At 35.0% G+C, this 21,791-nt stretch overlaps 1 protein-coding gene across 2 annotated transcripts in view; it reads left to right on the forward strand.

Annotated features, from left to right (window-relative positions):
- The window catches only part of LOC111045750, a 106,339-nt gene that overhangs the window by 46,105 nt on the left and 38,443 nt on the right, over positions 1-21,791 (forward strand). For both annotated transcript variants that reach the window (XM_039441295.1, XM_039441296.1), the window contains 2 exons: positions 15,351-15,506; positions 15,861-16,022. In XM_039441295.1, coding sequence (XP_039297229.1) covers positions 15,351-15,506; positions 15,861-16,022 — 318 coding nt within the window. The remainder of the gene's footprint in view (positions 1-15,350; positions 15,507-15,860; positions 16,023-21,791) is intronic.

Consider the following 21,791-nt stretch of genomic DNA (forward strand, 5'->3'; position numbering starts at 1 on the left):
CGTGTTTGATAATTATGTTCGATATTGATGAATAGATCTGCTTTATGTTTCCTAATATAACTGAGTAATGTTTTGATGTATAGTTGTCTGATGTTGAGCACAGGGAAGTCCGAGAACAGCAGCGCTGTGGGGTATCTTGATTCCTTTTTCAAAATTGTTTTTAAAATTGTTCTCTGGGTGACAGCAAGAGGTTCAAGACCTGCAGATGACACTCCCCCCCAAACAATAATGCCATACTCCAATACTGACTGTGCATAGGCATGATAGATCCTCCTGCACAGTCTGATATTCAGCACATGGCTCAATTGGGAAAACCCATACAACAATCTTCTCAGTCTCTGTTTTAAACACTGAATATGAGGAACCCAACTCAGACGATAATCAAACATGACCCCAAGATACTTATACTGGTCCACTCTATTAATAGATCCACAAGTGCAGGTTGATGATCCTATATTTCTACAGGAGTGCATCTTGATTTGCCTTGAGCCTGGGTCTGGTTGATTCCTGGTCACAATGGGCATATATTTGGTTTTGCTCAAGTTAACTGATAGACTATTGTGGTCAAACCAATTTTTAATTTTTGATAGGTCAGAACAGGCATTCTCATAGGCTTCTTCCCACTCTCTACCTGCTGAAATAACAATTGTATCATCAGCAAATAGGAGTACTTTGCTTCTTGTGTTCAGTTGGGAAATGTTGTTAATATAAATCAGGAACAATATTGGTCCCAGGGTGCTGCCCTGAATGACACCGTATTCAACACTATCCCTCTCACTAAATTCTCCTTCAATCTGCACAAATTGTAAACGCTTGTCAAAGTAACTAATGAACCAATGGAGTGCACAGTTTTTAATTCCCACAGCTTCAAGTTTTTTCAATAGCTTTCCCCTATCGACCGAATCAAATGCTTTAGCCAAGTCAAGGAAAGAAATAATTACTTTATTTTTCGATTTTATTGATTCTATTACGTATCTAGTTACCTCAAAAAGGGCATCATTAGTATTTTTGGATTTTTGAAAGCCATATTGGTTCTTTGCTAGAATATCATTACTTGTCAAGTATTCCATCAATTGTACTTTGACACACTTCTCAATAATTTTTGAAATAGAAGCTAAAAGGGAAATCGGTCTGTAATTTGTGAGTTCGTTTTTGGGGCCGGATTTGTGGATTGGTATAATTTTTGCAATTTTCAGGTTCTCTGGAAACTGCCCCAAATGAAGGCTCAAATTAACAATGTGATGGATGGGATATATTAATGAATGTATGTTATCTTTAATGATTTTAGTTGGGATAAGGTCGTACCCAGGTGCACTCCTGCCTTTAAGACTATTTATTACATTTGCAACTTCTTCAAGTGTTACAATCTTAAACTCAAATACTGAATCAACTCCACAATCATTATCATTAATTTCCGGTTCTCCAATTGGGTTCAATGATGTGGCTAGTGAGGTTCCAACTGAGGTAAAATATTTATTGAAATTTTTACAAATAACATTGATATTTTGTTGTAGGGTCGTTTCACTATCTCTAGGAAATGCATTGATTGGAAATGATTTCGCGCCTTTGGCTTTCCCAGCAATTTCCTTAACTACATCCCAGAACTTTTGAGGGTTATTAGATACTTCATCAACCTTACTCCTATAATAATTATATTTGGCTTTTTTAATAGCGGAGTGTAATATATTTCTGAAACGGATAAATTCTTCTTTCAGTGCGATATTGTAAGGTTGTCTAATAAGTCTCCTTTTAATTTTGTCGCGATGTCTGATAGAGTTAATGAGGGCGCTAGTGATCCATGGTTTTATTTTTGTGTTTTTCGCTGAAATTTTAATTTTTGATGACTTTTCACAGATTATCTCCTGAATTGTTTCTATAAATGAATTAGTAGCCTGATTGATATTGTTTTCATTGATGACATGGTTCCAGTTTTGGCAAGACAGAGAATCTTTCACACCTTCCCAATCAGTTTTCACGTAATATTTAGCTTCGTTATGAGATGGGATAGGTTCCGGTGTAGAAAATTTCATGCAAACAGTATAGTGATCGGTGATTGAGGTTTGAATTACTACAGATGTCACCTCGAATAAGGGTGGCAGCTTGATAAAATAGTGATCAATGCAGGTGTTGCTAGCTGACCTGGTTACTTTGTCAACACAGCAAACGAGACCTGCATCGTTCAGCACATCTACAAACCTCTCTTCTATTGATTGGGAATTGACATTTAAAACATTACAATTCATATCACCAGCAAGAATTTTTATACACTTGTCATTATTCGTATTCCTCTGATTGTTATAATACGAATCAATTGAGTCAATGAAAATGCCAAGACTAGAATTGGGACTACGATAGCAGGCTAATAGTTCGCATGGCACCCCGGCCCAGTCGAAGGTAAGGGAGAGACAAGTTGCAATACCGCCTAATTGGAGCTCGCGACAAGCAGCAGATATTTCACTATCTATATATACTACTACTCCATCGCTTTGATTGATATTATTGAATGATCTGAACAAACTATAACCTGGGATTTCCATCAAATCACTCTCATCACCTAACCAAGCTTCAGTTAGAATTATACATGTAAAACGATAATTGAGGCTTTGTAATAATATGCTAAATTCATCAATATTTTTCTTATAACTCCTAATATTTTGTTGGATAACTGTAAACTTTTGATGGGTTGCACTCCCGGGTCCCCCGCTCTCAAGAAATTTGCAACGGAAATTTTGAATATCTGTACACTCTACACAATCTATAGATGCTGTATCTAACAATTCTACTGCATCTCTTATCATAATAAGAGAAAAAGAAGAAATAATAAAACGAACGACGTCAAGCCGTCCGACCAGCAGTGAAAACGTTAAGAGAGTAATTGACCGCATAAATGAATATTCATATGAAGATAGTGATTACCTTTCAGATATGTAAGATAAATGAAAAACAAGAAAGGAAAGATAAATATTGAAACAAAGTTGACTTTGATACTATTATATTCCTTTGCTTTCACGCAGATTATGAACGTTTGCAATTGAGTAGCGATAAGCTGCATGGGACTAGGTTTTAGTGCTGAAGGCCTGTTTATCAAATTCCAACGATAAGAATTTGACAACCTTTTGTAGGCCTCTTTTTTAGTGAACCTTACCAGTGGAAGACAGTAGGCTATATAAAAGTATATATTTGCTCTCTGAGCAACAATCTTCTTCTTTCCTCACTCCATTCCTCAAATGCGTATAGTTAAGGCTGTTATTGAATGTTTTTAAGAATAGTATAAACAGCTTGAATTTTGTACACAAAAGAAAAGGCTAAATCTGATAGAATTAAAATAATACAGTAGCCTATTATAGAAAGGAAGAAGGATAATCTTAGTCTCCATTCAGTAGGTTGGTACGGTATTTGTAGATATGATAAGTTAATTCGAATATGAAATGACATAATTATCTTTGGAGATTAATACTTCTTGAATAAATGTAAAGAATGGACTAGAATGTACTATGGAACAACAAACTTTGTTTGATCTAGTTTATAATGATCATTATTTAAATTAATCAATTGTTGGTGTAAATTCACTGAGTGAATTTCATATATATTTATTGTATAAATATGTCCTTGAATAATTAGACAGGAATGGAGTAGCGCAGTAGTGATAATAGATGTGGCAATTTGCATGAACAGTATAGTATGAGTTACTTTCTTGTAAGACATAGAGTATTATCTAAGTGCCTCATCCTCTAGGGCTAGAACGTTGGAACAGTGCTTCATTATAAGCATAGAATATTTTAAGTTACTAAATATGCTAATTTTAATGCAGAGTGATCTTTCGACATACTTTATTCTTATAACTTCTATCTGAATACTACTTTTTTCTGTTGGTGATTAATTGGGAGTAATCACGCATTACTAGCCTTCAACTTGAACTCTCAAACAGATTACCACATCCATCTTATTATGTGAGGATCTAATGCCTAAGTAGAAGATATATATAAATAGAAGATATTATATATACTAATGGAGGATATAATAAACAAAATACTACATTAATCGAATACACTTCTACGAGTACCAAAAGAAAAGATTAACACCGAGAAAAAATAAATGAAATCATGAGCACAAGTCCGTACCAAGTCCAATGCAAATAATTAAAATTATTCATGAATGAAAATAATTCAAATGAAATATAGATATAATGCTCAGTAGTGTTTTTGGAAATAATAAAAAAAAATATATAATACTTTACGTAACTGAAAAAACTCTACTCACAGTCAAAAGCTCACCAACCAAAATCGTTTCTCAAACCCTCTTATTACTTCACTTCACTGGCGATGTTAGGTTCGGAGTTGGCGGACGGGGGAGCTGCTATGCTGGCTTCGCTGTTGTTTGGCGGCGGCGTCGTCGGAACCCGATCTCGGCTGGCGATGCTCTCCACATGTGCGAGGTCTCGCACGCGAAACGGACGCTGCTCCGCCGATACTTTCGCCATGATCTTACAATCCGAAGTCCAAACAGCCGATAGCTTATTGTTTTTCAGCAATTCTCTGGCAGCGTTAAATATATCTCTTGTTTCAGGAGTTAGATGCTCGTTCATATAAATAGGGTTGTCGGGAAATGCTATATTAAGGTCTTTTGCATAGAGTTTTCCTTTATGCCTTCTTGCAGCCAACCACATATCTTTTGTCAACCGGGAAGTAAAATTCACGACAATAGACGGAGGTTTCTTGTCTGATTTCTGACCACCTAACCTATGTGCAGCTGATATATCAGTGTGATAAAAATTCACTTGGAGAACGCGGGCTATGTCTCCTAGAATTACAAGCACATTCTCCCTGTACGTTACCGGCACACCTGATATAAGAATATTGTTTTTACGCGTCTGTTGTTGGAGATCCTGTACATTCAGTTTTACGTTCCTCAGTTCATCTTTAAGACGCGTGTTCTCTTTCTGTAGTTGACTCACGGTTTCACATGTTTCATTACACCTATCTTTGATGACTTGGAACTGTTTCTTCATTTCCTCCCACTTTTCGTTGCTCTCCTCCCACTTTTTATTAGTCTCTTTTCTGAATTCGTTGATCGCATTCAATAGAGTTTCATTGGAAATTTCACGATTAGCTGTTTGATTAGTCCCGGAACTCGCAGGTGATTTAGTACATTTTTCGCACTGCCACTTCTTATTCTTTCGTGAAAGTACACAGTCCTGATGAAAGGTGGTGATTTGGCAAACTGGACACTTAACACAATCTTCAGTGATTTTATCGTGACACCGTTCACACTCCATAATACCGACTTTAGTAACACTCTTTATACTAGATTGGAAATATAAATTAAAAAGACGTTTCAACTCGAATAACTTTGGTAGGATAGAATAATAGGTAGCACGCTGGCCGGCCGGCTTAAACTCGCTGTTTAGGAGCGCGATAAGATAGCTTCCGACCGCATCGACTGCTCGATCAGAACTGGGAGGTTTAAGATGCGATAGAAGTCTAAAACAAATACTACACGAAACCACAAGCACCTCGTATCCAGAGAGTGTTTCTCGACGATCCGAATGAAAGTGAGACCATAAATCAATTTGAAAACTAGATTTAAAATTTCTCGCAGAAATGTAATTTGGTGATACCTGGAGAGTTCTTTTGTATTACGCCTTTATGCTCTCGGCTATTGCATATTGTTGAACGAAAAGGCCTGACTGATAAGTCTTAGCATACACGTAATACTGTAAACTAGACTTCTAAAAAAGTTTACTTCACTCCTAAAAAGCGTACAACCTTTGACTATAGAAAGAAGGTTGTTCTTTCTATAGAAGAAGGTTCTTTCTATAGTCAAAGGTACAACAGACTTTGGCTCATGACTTATATTATTAAAATTAATATTATTATCTGTTTCACAATAAAATTTTCACTCTGAATTAAGTCAGGTAACGTATGTAGGCTACTGTAATATAGTGTATAGCGGCATATTGATTTGAAGCCGGTTTGCCAGCATTTTCACAACAAAATATTGCTCTGAAATCATAGAGAAAACATTCGAAGATTCATTCTTGAGTGGGCCTAATGTTTTCTCTATATGGTTCAATATTAAAGAAAAATTATCTAAAAGTTTTAATAATGAATTACGGAAAAATTACTAGGAATTTTTTAGTCAAGGCTGAGTTTCACCAGTAGGCTTACCCAGGGCCGGCAAGAGCAATCGCGGGCCCCAGGGCTGGACCTAATCCGGGCCCCTAGGTATGATATGCATGAAGGCGTTTTGTTTGTGTGGGGTACCGGGGGTCTAGGGATACTCCCCAGTCCCTGAGAACAATGTTGAATTACAGATAAAATAACTCATTTTGGTGTAATCTAGACCTCTTTTCACTTATTCATTCATAAATTATCTTTTCAGGCTGTTTCATATTTAGGTAAACCACAAATTTAGGCACTCATTGAAGAAATACAAAATGGTTTTAATTGAAACCTTTTCAAAAAAAAATTATACAATAGAAAATTCAAATTAAAGCATCACAGATACCGTATGTAAATGTTGATTTAATTGAATAGACAATGGTATTTAAAAAAGAAAAATACAACATGTTTTGATTGGAGAAATTGATTTATTAATCCATATTCATAATTATTACATATAATTCACGTAGAGAAATTATGATTATACATAATTGATTTTTTTTCCATTTTTCAAAGTAAACGACACTTTCCGTCAATTAAAGTCTTTAATCTAACCATGTCTACAACAAAACTCCTCTTCTGGCTTTTCTTGACACAAATTTGTCAATTATTCTATCTATATTTGCTCATTTTACTAGGTCCATTTCCACCGCCAAAACACCTAGGCTTGACAACCTGTTTTGGCACATTGTTGAGCATAGAACGTTTTTTATCCTGTTTAATACTGAAAATGAACGTTCTGCACTGGCGACTGTGGCTGTAATTGTGGAAAAAATTCTCAAGGCAACAGTAAGATTTGGGAATAAAGATTCTAAATTGAAGAGTTTAATTTTATTGAGAAGTTCAAAGGGTAAAAGTTTTTTTCCACCAGAGTTTGCTTCATATATTTGCTTCAGACTCACCAGTTCCTCAAGAAGATCGGTTCCCAGATCCTTTTGGTGTCGTTGTACTAGTTCAGCAGATTTAGTTTCGATCAGGTCATCTGGCATTTCTTTGAATGACCACAAAACAGAAAAGTTACTACACAAATCGCTGACTGACTTGAAACACACTGTAATGTCCCCAATGACACTGTCCAAAATGACATTAAAAACTTTGTTCTTAAAAGTGGTCTTTGCATAAAGTTCATGTTCCGTATTGTCATCACACACCTCGTCATCCTCGTCAGCTGCTCTTTTTTGTTTCCCACTTCTTTTCTCTTCCTCTTCAAGTTGCTGCGGCCACCCTATGTTTTCAGCAATGACCAAAACTTCATTGAAGATTTTATCCCAACCATCATTCTGCAAAACTTTCAAATCTTCTATCAATTGACTTAGATTCTTTGACGCTACATCTAAGGTTTCACCACGGTTCTGTAAAACTCTGTTGACTGTGTCAGTGGGTTTCAATATTTTGTACCAAACCGATGCAAGAAGAAGGCAGTTGAAGCTCTTGAAGTATTTCTTCAGTCCCCCTATGTCTCGACGACATTCTGCTGTCAAATTTAGTTTGATCACTTCCTCAAGTGCTTCTACTATTCCAGAAAGATGAGGTGCAACAGGTCTTACACTATCCACTCTTGCTGACCATCGTGTTTTTGACATGGAGTGAAGAGATCCGGGTATTCTATTTTTCAAAATATCCCACCTCTGGGGGCTTGAACTGAAAATGTTGAATAACTTTTGGACAGCCCCAAAAAAAGTTATAGCTGCTGGACAGCACTCCACTGCTTGTTCACCACAAAGGTTTAAGGAGTGACAAGTGCACACAGAGTAAACAGCTTCGCTGTTGGCTGATAATATGAAAGCCTGAGCTCCTTTATAGGCACCTTTCAAGTTACTTCCATTGTCGTACCCTTGGCCTTTACAGTCTTCTATAGGGATTTCATAGCGTTTCAAAGTACTCAAGATAAGCTCAGCAATATCTTTGCCACTCTTTTTTGTGCAATCAGCAAAACATAGAGGTCGTTCTTGCACTTTGTAGGGTTCACTTTCTTCTTCGGTTTCATGCACGTATCTCAAAATAAATGCTGTCTGTTCAATGTAAGCTGAATCAGGTGATTCAAATGGAACAGAAACGGAACGATAGAACTATCCATGAAACCGCACAGAAAATTGACAGCGTGCCACAGACATAAGTAAACAAAGAAGCTAGACAGATACACTGCCATTGGCCGCGATGACGGCTAGTGCAGTGTTGCCAATGCTGCATGCTGCTACCTCGCAGACTTGATAATACCCACCGGGCAGCCGGGCCGGACCTGCGGGCCACCACAGTACTAAAACCCCTCACCTTCAAATTTACCATTTCTTTTCTTCTATTCTACAATAGAAGAAAAACTCAAGTTTTGCCCAACTGATTAATGCATTACACCCAACTTTATTTTTAGATAAGAAGTCTGTTAAAGGAAATATTGCCCAATCAAAAAGACCACTGATTTGTATTTTAAACCAGACCTAGGGCCCCGGATCGGGCCCCCTCCGGGGGCCCGGGCCCCGGGGCTGTAGCCCCCCCTACCCCTCCCTGTCACCGGCCCTGGGCTTACCTTAAACTTCAGATCTCTGCTGTATTTTCTTGTTATTATAGTTGATTGTATTGCATTAAGAAGTGGAATTCGATAATAAAAAAGAAACAATTATTACTCTACCTCACTTTTAAATATTGATACAATTATTGTACTTTGATTTCAAATTCGATTCTCCACTTTTAAATACTTGCGATACGTACCTTTCTGACAATGGACAATGCAGCCATTGTATTCATTGTTTGATATCAAAAACACAATAATAAATATTAAATTATTAAACAGTAATTTATAAAATATATTATAGACATAATACCGCGATTCACGATACATAATTATATAGATTATTACAGTCGTTATGAGATTATCTCTCTATGATTTTTGTGAGATCGGACACGATCAGCTGTTATTCAAGGTCATTTTACAGCCCTAGGGCCGTAAAGTTTTACCGGCCTGGTCGGAAAACAATCACTTTCGGCCTCCATATGACGCACGTAAACCAGCTCATTACATCCAAGTGTGGCGAAAAACAATATAAGCTAACATTATAACAATATAGTAGTCTCTTCTATTTCTTTTCTGTATAGGGCTACTTTTATAGAAATAGAAAGAAAAATGAAAATCTTAGTACCCTTTTTGAAATATTTAAACACAACATGTTTCGGACATTGATGCCATTTTCAAGTGATATGAAGTAAATAAATAAATACTGCTAGAAGATTCTTATTTTGATCATACAGTATGTTAGTGTATTCATATGATTTTATGAACTAAAACTATAAAATAATAAACTTAATCCAATTAGACACCAATAACCCCATTTTTGATAGAATCATGCGAATTTGAATCCACAATCTATAGTTTTAGTTCATAAAATCATATTAATACACTAACATGATCAAAATAAGAATCTTCTAGCAGTATTTATTTATTCACTTCATATCATTTGAAAATGGCATCAATGTCCGAAACATGTTGTGATTAAATATTTCAAAAAGGGTACTAAGATTTTTCTTTTTCTTTCTAGTCTCTTCTAATTTATGCATTCCTAAGGGGTAGTAGAGATAAATGATTTTTGTAGTACGGGGAGTTGATGCTTCTGTTGATTATCAATGAGGATAAAGACAAATTTATAGAATGTTATATTGTGTTATAGCATCGTCAATAATTTAATGCTCCTGCTTCAGTTGACTTGAGAGGTTAGCTACGTTGATAGCAAGTGAATGACGCTAAACTGTGAGTTCTGATCATAGAAGCGTTAGGTGGATGATAATGATAATACAATAGTGTAACTTTCTTTCTGATTATGTGATCAAAGGACGGAGGTGTTTTCAAGCTTCTAGATTAGAACACCCTTATTTATCAGATAGATAAATACAATACCCTATATATTAAATCAGTTATTACTGTTAATTCGAAAAGTTAGGCTTGCTTGAATATCTTCGTGATATTTTCAAATTTGTCGTTTTCCAGTTTTGGATACGTATGTAGCGTAATGTTGATCTAAATATTAATTCTCCTAATCTCTCATCTTAGCTGTTTCGTTAAAGTTCTGAAAACCAATTTGACACAATGTTATTGATTACCGGTATCCATTAGTTGTTGATAAGTTGCTGAACGAAAACAGTTTCAAATCTCTAGGAAGTCAGATATACTTTAGGATAAGATACAAGTAGTGCAAAATCGACACTGAATGACTGCTAGAATTCAAACAGTACGGAGTTAGTGTAACGAGACTTTTCAATTTTAAGATATTGAACAATAAAAATACGATTATCCTTTTCTCCTAATACCTCCATTTTATGTTAGTTATTATATAGTTCTTGCCTACTATTATATGCTTGTAAATAATGTAGCTTGGTTAATATAAAAAAAATAAATAATATGTTATCACTTGGCCTTACCTATTTTGGTTGATTGCATGCCTTGTCTCTCGTGTCAATTTGGCCATAATGAACATTTCAAAAGAGGAAAGAATGAATTTATATCTAATATAACGTGTAGACAGGATGTTCTATTAACACAATTTCACAAGATCAATTGACTCATAAAATGTTTCGTTTATTGGGAAGTCTCGTTTATCGGATCCGCTGGAGTGTGAGTGGTTGTGTCTGCATTTTTTTTACAAATTTTAGAAATTTGTTCCAAATTCAGGATTCAAACTTGTCGTTCATCTGTGGCTACCTTCGACATAACTTTACAGTCCTTGGTCCAAACTGAAAGAAGTTTCCTCTCGTTTTCTAGCTGTCTCGCTGCATTGAATAGTGAACGTGTCTCTGGAGTAAGATGCTCGCTCAAGTACACTCGAGTATTTGGCAAATTTGTGTTGAGTTCGTTAGCTGTAAGCGAGCCTTTTAATCGCCTGGCGGTCAACCAGTACGATTTCGTGATGCGTGAAGTGAAATAAACAACTATTGAAGGTGGTGACATGTTTACATTCCTATTCGGTAATCTATGCACTGCTGATATGTCACCAACGTTGTAGTTGACGTCAGTTGCTCTAGCGACAGAATCTAACACAACAAACATATTCTCCCCCTTCGATAAGGGTACACCTGACACAAGGATATTATTTTTACGTGTATGTTGCTGCAAGTCTTTCAAGTCGTCTTTCACTTGTGCTTGCTCCAATTTAAGTTGAGAATTTGTTCAACCGATTGACACGTGCTTTCACACTTGCTTGTAACGGCCGCAAACTGTTCTTTAATTAGATTGATTTCTTGGTTTTCTTAATGTCATCCTGCACTTATTGTTTGATTCCCAGTTAGTTTTATTTTCTTCTCTGAACTCGGCGATTGCATAAAGAATGGATTTGTTGTCGTCTACCTTGTTACAGTCCGATGACGGTGTTGATGGGTTATCTTTCGACGAGCATTTATTGCAATCCCATTTCATATTTTTGGAAACTTTGTTTCCGAGGCAGCTGCTAAGAAAAGTCGTGGCACAATCCGGGCACTTAACACAATCTTTCGCGATTAAACCAGGCTTATCACATTTGAAACACATGTCTGCCATTGCTCAAGAGTGTAATTTGACCACTTTTACTGTGACACACTAATAGAATACTTCCGATAACTAGACGAATTAGAATTATTTTAGGTTAAGCCAGGTTATTGATAGTTTACGGCAGGCGGCTGGCGTTGACTTGTTAGCAAACTTTCTTTCTACGGAGCGATAACAAATGATCCGAACCCATCGCTGCCCGACTAGAACTTAACTTCATCCTGACTTTAAAAAAACATCTTTAGGAACAAATGACTGAAACTGTCCAGCCCTAGAACGATCACATGACAACCATCCCTCACCCATTCCACCAATACAAACCTATAAACCTGTTATAGAATAAATATATATATATATATATATTATATATATATATATATATTATATATATATATATATAATATATATATATATACAGGGTGTCCCAGATAAGGTGTAAACCCCGGATTCTACATGCAATTTGCAACAAAAAATGTTCAGTAAAATTTTCTCCTATCGACCTTCGTTTCCGAGATATATCGATTTTTCGATATTTTTCAAGTAGGCGTACTTCCAGTCATTAAATCGTCAATATCTCAAGAACCATTGGTTTTAAGTGAATTTTAAGGACATCGTTGAAAAGAGGACAAAATTTCACATTGATTTGAAGTATAAAACATGTCAAAGTCGATCATTGAGTAGTATTTTTTAGCGATCAAAGTTGAAAAAGAGTGATTTTTGAAGTTTTTTTGAAAACTTCAGACACATTTTTCTCGATTTTTTTCCATGGTACGAAATGATTTTTATAGCGCAAATCTTCCTTTCTTGATTATCTTTCGAATGATACCAAATACAGGTGTCTAGCTCAAATCCTCGAATCAGAATTCCAGTTTAAATTCGATTTTTTAATTAAAAATGAGACTTATCTTGTTTGAGTGTGAATAATTGTCTACAATTTGATAGCTTTGTGTCGAGTGATTGAGGGTGTAAAAATACTTTTTCTATAGGAAATTTGGCTGAGAAATTCAATGGAACTGGTAAGAAGTTCGTATCTGCAATAATTGTTATTGAGATACAAGTAAAATATTGAATGAGTATAAATTTTCCAGGAAAATTCCAAAACTAGAGTGTTAAAAAATGAATATTTTCAAGAAGAGCACCTCAGAAACAGCTTTCTTGGTGATTCCCAGGTTAAACATGTGTTGAGTCTGTGACAAAGTTCATCCTAGTTTATTAGTATGATAAGTCTTTTTTCACTCAAGTTCAATAAGTTATCAAGTGTCCGTGTTTATTATCGTTATCAACATGAAATTCTCCACAATTGAGTATACAGACATGCTATTGATATATGCAGAATGTGCCTAGGACTCGAAAGAGGCGGAGAGATTTTACAGAAGACGCTTCCCTCATCGACAACATCCTTCTTACATCACCTTTCTAAGATTGATGCAAAGATCTAGGAATGGAAGAGGTGTTGGGGTAGCTGATAGACGCGAAAAAACTGTTCCAATGATTGAAGCTTCAAATGATCGTGTTGTACAATATTTTGAGGAAAATCCACGTTCCAGCATTCGGCGGGCGGCTGGAATACTAGATGCTTCGAAGACTACAATACATAGAGTACTGAAAAGAAAAACTAAGGCCGTTTCATGACACTCCAGTACAGGACTTGAGTAATGCTGATTTTGAAGCGAGAATAAGATTTTGCTGAACGTATTCCGGAAATTTTATGGTCGGATGAAAGCTCATTCACAAGAAGTGGTGCTGTGAATTTTCATAATATGCATACGTGGTCAGTTGAAAATCTGCATAGACCACGACCACAACGTTTCCGGAATCTATGGTAGGAGGTTTACACCTTATCTGGGACACACTGTATATATATATATATATATATATATATATATATATAATGTTTTGACTTACTTGAGTCTTTAGAATTTAGTCTTTAGACTCAAGTAAGTCAAAACAAACGGATGTACCCGGTTAATTCTTTTACATATAATATATCCATCCGTGAAACACTCAAATGTAATATATATATATATATATATATATATATATTATATATATATATATATATAATATATAAACTCATGTTATTTTAATTATTCACTGCATACTGCTGTATATTACTAGAAGTTGATCACCCTGATCTACTTTCAGCCTACTCCATTTTATTAATCAATGATTTGATCTTATCTACCTATATATTATTATTTTACTTTATTAAGTTTTACTTTCTCTTGAATAATCATATTAATTAAAACTTTTACAATTTTTCCATTCTAAATAAATCCTTAGCTGAATTGATGAAATTAACGTTTTGGTATAGAGTTAGTGGGAAGGACATTTTGAATATTCTTTCCGAAGAATGGACATCGATATGTCCAAAGCTCCGCCAATTTATGTAAATGCATAACAATATTATCTTTAGTTATTACAAATTTCTCTTTTCGTATCATATACAGTTCAATAATTATTTTCTTAGTCAATACTATGTAAATTCATCTATAATTTTGCTGTATTGTAAGCTATTTTATATAAGTGTATAAGCCAGTATATATTGTAATCTACATAAATAAAGTACTCAATCAATCTCTCTCTCTCTTGAAGACAGAGATGCCTGATGCTCTTGGATGCTCTTTCCTTCCATAATCACTGCCACTACCTAACAGCATTCTCCCTACTATTGTGTTAGCATCCAATTGTGCACAGCATGCTCACTCCTCTCCACTACTCTGTCCATGCTACAAACTGTGAAAGGAGAAATCAGTTACCTCTCTTCATGTTGAAAGTAGTATCTATCGGACTATAGATATTGTATAGGCCACGCCAATCATACGAATTAGCACATCAATTATTTAGTTTAGTACTAAACTAAACTTAACTAGTTTTAGTTTTGTAATAATTTAATGTACTTCATACTAAAAACATAGTTTTCCGCTAGGGGATTCTGAATTTTATGCTTAGATTCCTTTGTATTCCTGAGTCTGTAACAACACTTGAAACAAAGACTACGATTACATTGAATTTCAGTTTCTCTTTTCGAAAAATATTGGACGATTCTTATGGAAATGAGAGTAATAATTTGAAGTTACATGCAGAATATATTTTCTATTTTGAATATTATATTTCAAGTTGCAAATTCGACTCAATATAGTATTCAAGTTTCCAGGCTCAATTAATATTTTGTGTACCTATGCCGCTATTTTGAAACATAATTCATTGATATAAAAGCTCTGAATGGAATAATGAATAATCTCATTATAATTATTATATTTTTCTCATAATAATAATTTTCAATCTCATTAGATGTAGTATCATAAATCATTGTAATGCAGTCTTGCAGGGGGGTTCGAAAAAATATCACTATAGACAATTAAGACTGCATAGCTTAGTAGGTACTTGAAATATAAATTTCGCTTCACCTAGACCTAGTGACCCATTTGCGAACAAAGTTTCAGTAATATTTTCAATTCACAATAAAGCATTTCATTTTATCATGTTACTATCGGCTTGAGCCATTGTACATGAAACATTTATTGTAGTTGCTTCAGTTTATCGGTAGATAGAATTCGACATTTTGTGAGATGACAACTTTGAATCAATATAAATCAGTGTAAGACGGGACTTGATTGGACATGTAGGTAATTACAATTACAATAGTAATTTGATAATATGTTTTTGTTTCCATTGTATAGGTGAACATACTGTGAAGGTGCATGCGTCTGGTTATCTACTTTCAACGAAATTAGCAACTTTAATGAAAGAAAAACCGGAACAAACGTTGGTTTTCCGACTGATTAAAGATGAAACAGTATTGGGACTTCCAAGGCTGGTCTTCATTTTACTTTCAGGTAATTGTTATCTCTCTAAAAATCGATCCGGGTTATCCGGACTTCCGAGTTATTGGGGTTTGGGTTAACGAGGTTCATTCTTGTAATCATACTGTATTGTATTTTTACTATCCTCTATTGTTGATATTTTGTTATTGAAATAGATTATTGATTATGTTACAATAGGTATTATATATTGTCCCGATGTATCAGTAGGTCAATTGAATATAAGGCATGAATATATTTAAAGTTTTCATTTAGATTCATTCCATTATCGTAAGCTACATCTATATCTTGGAGAAAACAGTTATTGTTGTATTATTTTCAAATGATGCGTGGATGGATGACGTGAATGTCGTAATGAAATTGTTGCAGGATTGATAGGAATGATGTCGATGGGTATTTGCTTCTGCTGCTACATGCAATGCAAAACGGAATCTTATTCTTCAGGATTCTCACTAATACCACAGAAATCTGCATTATTTGATGATGACGATGATGAGAAAGACACAGAACTTTTCAGGACGCCTATCAGAGGTAGGTTTCAATAATATATTTCATTGAATACCAGGAAAAACATTAAATTAACCACATAATATCTAAACTTTTTCATAGTGTAACCGGTGGAGGTATTTTTAAACCCTACACCCCACCTGAAATCATTTTTGTAACCCGTGATATTTTTGTCTCTCTACTTGGTTAATCTTCCTAAATATAAAATATATAAGAATACATGTGGTTCGATAGTCATTCTTGCAGACTATACCAGCGCTGCGCACCAATGTAAACGGAGGGGGGGTCGTTTATTCTCTTCTATAATATTCACCAAAATTATGCTATCAAATCTCTATTTGAATCCTTGATTGGTTGGGAGCTTTTAGTGGATTCGTTCATTCAAATGCACAGATTATCATCATTATCTAATTGTCACCTATTTTAGCAACTAGCAACTACGAGCCAGGAACTTCATTGAAAAATACTAATAAAATTCAACTTCAGGTTTATTGAACTCTAAACGAATCAATAGAAATCATGTCAAATTTTCCAGAGTTACTCAGTAACTGATTCATAAAAAGAAGGTATATTCAATTAATTCAATCTATACATTTTTGGAACCTGCTAACTTGCTGCATTTAAATTTGGGCCTCGGTCATTCTATGAAATTAAATTTTGAGCTTAATAAGAAAACAATAAAAGTTCGGCACTCACCATTTTTAACAATATTCAAACTTGAACTCTTCAGAAACACTCACATACGCTTTAATAAAACTCACTATACTTGAACTCACACGCACAAATAATTTCCTGATTCTACTCCTACTAACTCTATAAAATTTGGTTCCCTATTCAACTAGATAAAAATTACTGATAACTGAAACATAACAATTTGTCCCTCTGAATGGGAAATGGGCCCAATCAGAGGACCGAGGCTCGCACACCGTTACATGTTTTCCCAGTTACGTCTCAATTCGAACTGTGGCCTTTTCACTGAAAATTATTCCCCCTCCACGAGCGTTGATCATAACTTCCAGTGGAAAAGCCAAAGCTGCAAAAAGGTCAATGCACGTACAATTTTCAAATACAGTGGCTTTTTCGACATGAAATTGAAACTGTATTTGAAAATGCACGAAAATTGCTTTAATTTCGACAACTAAGCAACAAGTTAGCAAATTCAAACAAGACAGAGTCAATTCTCACACTAAAAACGCAGGGTTCAACATACAGTTAGAATCAAAGTTCATTTCAGTTCAAAAACCTGAAAAATAATATAAGATACACAAAAACAACTACAATACTACCCTCTCAATATCACACTATTACATTACCCTTCCCCTAAAAAAGACGATTTCACCAAAATTTCATTCACTCTTAATTTGCTTTCACACTAACACTTAACACTATTATCTGGTCGACATCAAGCCTGGAGCTGGGACCTGGAACAGCCCTTCGATATGGATGGGGGTGGTCGAAGAGATGCACCCATGCACCCGACGGTAGTACCCAGACATCTCAGCCCATGGTAGGTGGTTGACATCAGCGCAAACTGCAATACAGCTGTAGGTCAGTTCTGGCAGTCGGAAGCCAGTCAGCTGTTCGCTGGCCTCAGCGACATCAGGAAGTCAGCATCCTCCCGGAACAGTGGACATCACATCAGCAGTAGCAATAATGTCATCGGGAGTGGGGCATAGATGGAATGGCCCGATCACTCTTGCACACAGTAGCCTCTTGTAGACAGGCCGTGATATCCCAGAAGACAAATCACTGTTTCTTCCAACAGGAACTAATCTTTTCAACTGTTATCACTCAACATTTCATCAAAACTCACAACTTACATGAGAGTTGGGTGTGCCAGGCCCAGAAAAATTTACTAACACTGTAACTCAAAATAGAAATTACCGGGCCCTTTGAAATTAATTCAACTCAAAATATTCACTTTTCACATAAGACAACAATAAATTTGAACGCATAATATATTTCCTAAAACTTCAAATAATTTCTCAAGTCATTTCATTATCTCGTATCAATTAATTTCGAAATAAATTACAATTATTCTATCTCTCTGTCTATGGATTCAAAACAATAGCCTGCCAGCTTGCATTTTCAGAGTAGCTTTCAATATTGTTGTCATAACGTCCAACTCATTATTGATTCAATTATCTATTACGTTTTCAACTATTTTCTGTTTGTCTCTACTACTGTTTATTCTATATTCCTTATCATGTTCTTCTTCTCCTTCTTTCGTTTCATTTCTACTCTCGTTCACAAAATAATATAATTACGATTTACTGTTCTAATCTAATTTCCATTGTTCTCATCATACAGACCAAGGAGTACTTTTTCTATTCTTTCAATTCCTATTATTACCATAGATCGATTCAGATCAGCACAATGTTTATTCTGTATGTTCATAATAGATTTTTCTGATTGTAAAAAGAAATAGTCAATAATTGCTGGAATTTAAAGAGATATTCAACGATTTGAACCTGATAAATTGGATTGTTGAATGACAATTGAAATTCAGTGAATTTTACTGTACAACATTCCTTTTCCTCATATTTTATTGGGTGATGAGTGGAGATGATTTATGATTTCATATTTGGATTCATCTTTTCATAGTTCAATATTTTTTTGTAAAACTAGAACTTTTAAAATTAAAAATTTTTATGTATAAACTTCTCAGGTGTTCAAAAACTTCTTAAAACCTTTGCCTGTCCCTTTGTGAGGCAGGAGTATTATTATCTTAGTACGTACTATATAATCATATGATAATGGAAAGCTATATTAAAAACAGCTATAACTCCCTTGTTTTCGGGTATTTTTGAAAATGGGACTTACGCTTTAAAGAATTTGGGGTCGCTGAATCCAAATCCGAAATCAGAAATCTTCTATCTATATTTTTAAGGAAGTTAGACTTTGAGAAAAAGTGATGAGTCATACTTTTCACAAACGGCGGCATAGTTGTTAGATCTGTCGGCTTATTCGTAAGATCCCCATGTGAAAGTACAGGAGAGCTGCAAAATATGAAATATGATCTTCCGTAATATGATATTCCAGGAGCGAGGTCTCTGCCGTGTGAAACTGGCCTTACTTTCTCTCTCATTCTCAATTACACTTGTTGATCTTAATCACTCTTATTACACAATAAACAGATTCTCTCTCTTATACACACTTGTTGATATCTACACCATCTACACTGTTTCTCTCTCTTTCCAACATACACTTCAGAGTCAGCTATCTATCTTTCAATTATTCAGGTCAGATCTACTTGCTGCCTTAGCTTAGTCGAATAATAGAACTAAACCATGAAATAAAATACTTCCACTACTTCTTATTGATTGGCCAATTTCCCTATCGCCCTCTTTAGAGCCAGCATAGTCGAAAATGCCTACAATCAAGAACTTCTAAACAGCTAACCTAGGATGCCCGATCCATGTTCCTAACACCAGTTCACCTAACTTTGTTATCTCTTTCATTGAATTTCCCGAATTCAATCGCACCTTGGAATTCCCGATTCCAAAACCTCTCAGCCCCGCTGAGATAGTCGTCAACTCTCGATAATACCGCCTGTATTATCCTCAGTACCTCAGGCCCGCTGAGTAAAAAAAAATCACATCTTAATCCATTTTACCTTATTTACCAATAATTTCTGCCCAGAATAAACCGAAATCTCAAATTACAACCTACTCGATCCAGCCGTAAAATGAGTATTCAGTCAAACGGGCGGAAATAATACCATATTCTTTCATCATTCTTCCATATCAAATCTAATCATCTCAATCTCTCGCACATAACATTTTTATCAAAATACAACTAAATATAAAATCAACTTCATACCTCCTTGGACTCTCTCTCACAAAACATGATTAAAAAAAAAAATCCCACATAACATTTTTCTTGACGAACTACGGTAATCACATTTGAACAAAAAAAATTACATTACAACGTTTTTCAATTCAACAAAAATTCATTCCTCTCTATTAAACAATGCGTTCTACATTTTCTATCAGTCTGGTGCAATTTTGCCAGCTGTTGCAGTCACCGGAAAACTCATATTACAAATTTCCATTCCATTGTTCCAGATCTTGGAATCAAATTCCACTCCGCAATATTCAAGCATATATTTCGAAACTCAACACAATACTGATTTTTCATTTTCAACTACAAAATAATTTTAATCAATGAATTTTCCGATTCCAGTATTCATTCTATAAAGCTAACACTTTTCATCTTCAAAATACTTCACATTCACAATCTAATCCAAAATCATATTATAACAATAAAATTTTATACTTTATGTTCCTGCTCGTGTTGATAAGAAAATATTCAAAATGAAACAGGCTGATTTCTCTATACTTCTTATCAATCCTCAAAACTACTGATTAATCTGGCATTTGAATGTTTGTCGTTTTTGCAGACAAACCCCACACATATGACACCATTTATGTAACCGGTGGAGGTATTTTTAAACCCTACACCCCACCTGAAATCATTTTTGTAACCCGTGATATTTTTGTCTCTCTACTTGGTTAATCTTCCTAAATATAAAATATATAAGAATACATGTGGTTCGATAGTCATTCTTGCAGACTATACCAGCGCTGCGCACCAATGTAAACGGAGGGGGGGTCGTTTATTCTCTTCTATAATATTCACCAAAATTATGCTATCAAATCTCTATTTGAATCCTTGATTGGTTGGGAGCTTTTAGTGGATTCGTTCATTCAAATGCACAGATTATCATCATTATCTAATTGTCACCTATTTTAGCAACTAGCAACTACGAGCCAGGAACTTCATTGAAAAATACTAATAAAATTCAACTTCAGGTTTATTGAACTCTAAACGAATCAATAGAAATCATGTCAAATTTTCCAGAGTTACTCAGTAACTGATTCATAAAAAGAAGGTATATTCAATTAATTCAATCTATACATTTTTGGAACCTGCTAACTTGCTGCATTTAAATTTGGGCCTCGGTCATTCTATGAAATTAAATTTTGAGCTTAATAAGAAAACAATAAAAGTTCGGCACTCACCATTTTTAACAATATTCAAACTTGAACTCTTCAGAAACACTCACATACGCTTTAATAAAACTCACTATACTTGAACTCACACGCACAAATAATTTCCTGATTCTACTCCTACTAACTCTATAAAATTTGGTTCCCTATTCAACTAGATAAAAATTACTGATAACTGAAACATAACAATTTGTCCCTCTGAATGGGAAATGGGCCCAATCAGAGGACCGAGGCTCGCACACCGTTACATGTTTTCCCAGTTACGTCTCAATTCGAATTGTGGCCTTTTCACTGAAAATTATTCCCCCTCCACGAGCGTTGATCATAACTTCCAGTGGAAAAGCCAAAGCTGCAAAAAGGTCAATGCACGTACAATTTTCAAATACAGTGGCTTTTTCGACATGAAATTGAAACTGTATTTGAAAATGCAAGAAAATTGCTTTAATTTCGACAACTAAGCAACAAGTTAGCAAATTCAAAAAGGCAGAGTCAATTCTCACACTAAAAACGCAGGGTTCAACATACAGTTAGAATCAAAGTTCATTTCAGTTCAAAAACCTGAAAAATAATATAAGATACACAAAAACAACTACAATACTACCCTCTCAATATCACACTATTACAATAGCAATGCTAAGGTGAGTTAAATAACTGAATTTACGTGTGTGATAGATTGAATAACGGACGATAAGCACAAGAAAAATTTTCGGTACTAGGTGAGATTTTTTCAATGATGGTTCCTCTTGAAAAATATGGAATAAAACTCTCTACAGCATTGCAA

Source organism: Nilaparvata lugens, chromosome X (genome assembly GCF_014356525.2).
Source record: "Nilaparvata lugens isolate BPH chromosome X, ASM1435652v1, whole genome shotgun sequence".
Classification (NCBI taxonomy): Eukaryota; Metazoa; Arthropoda; class Insecta; order Hemiptera; family Delphacidae; genus Nilaparvata; species Nilaparvata lugens.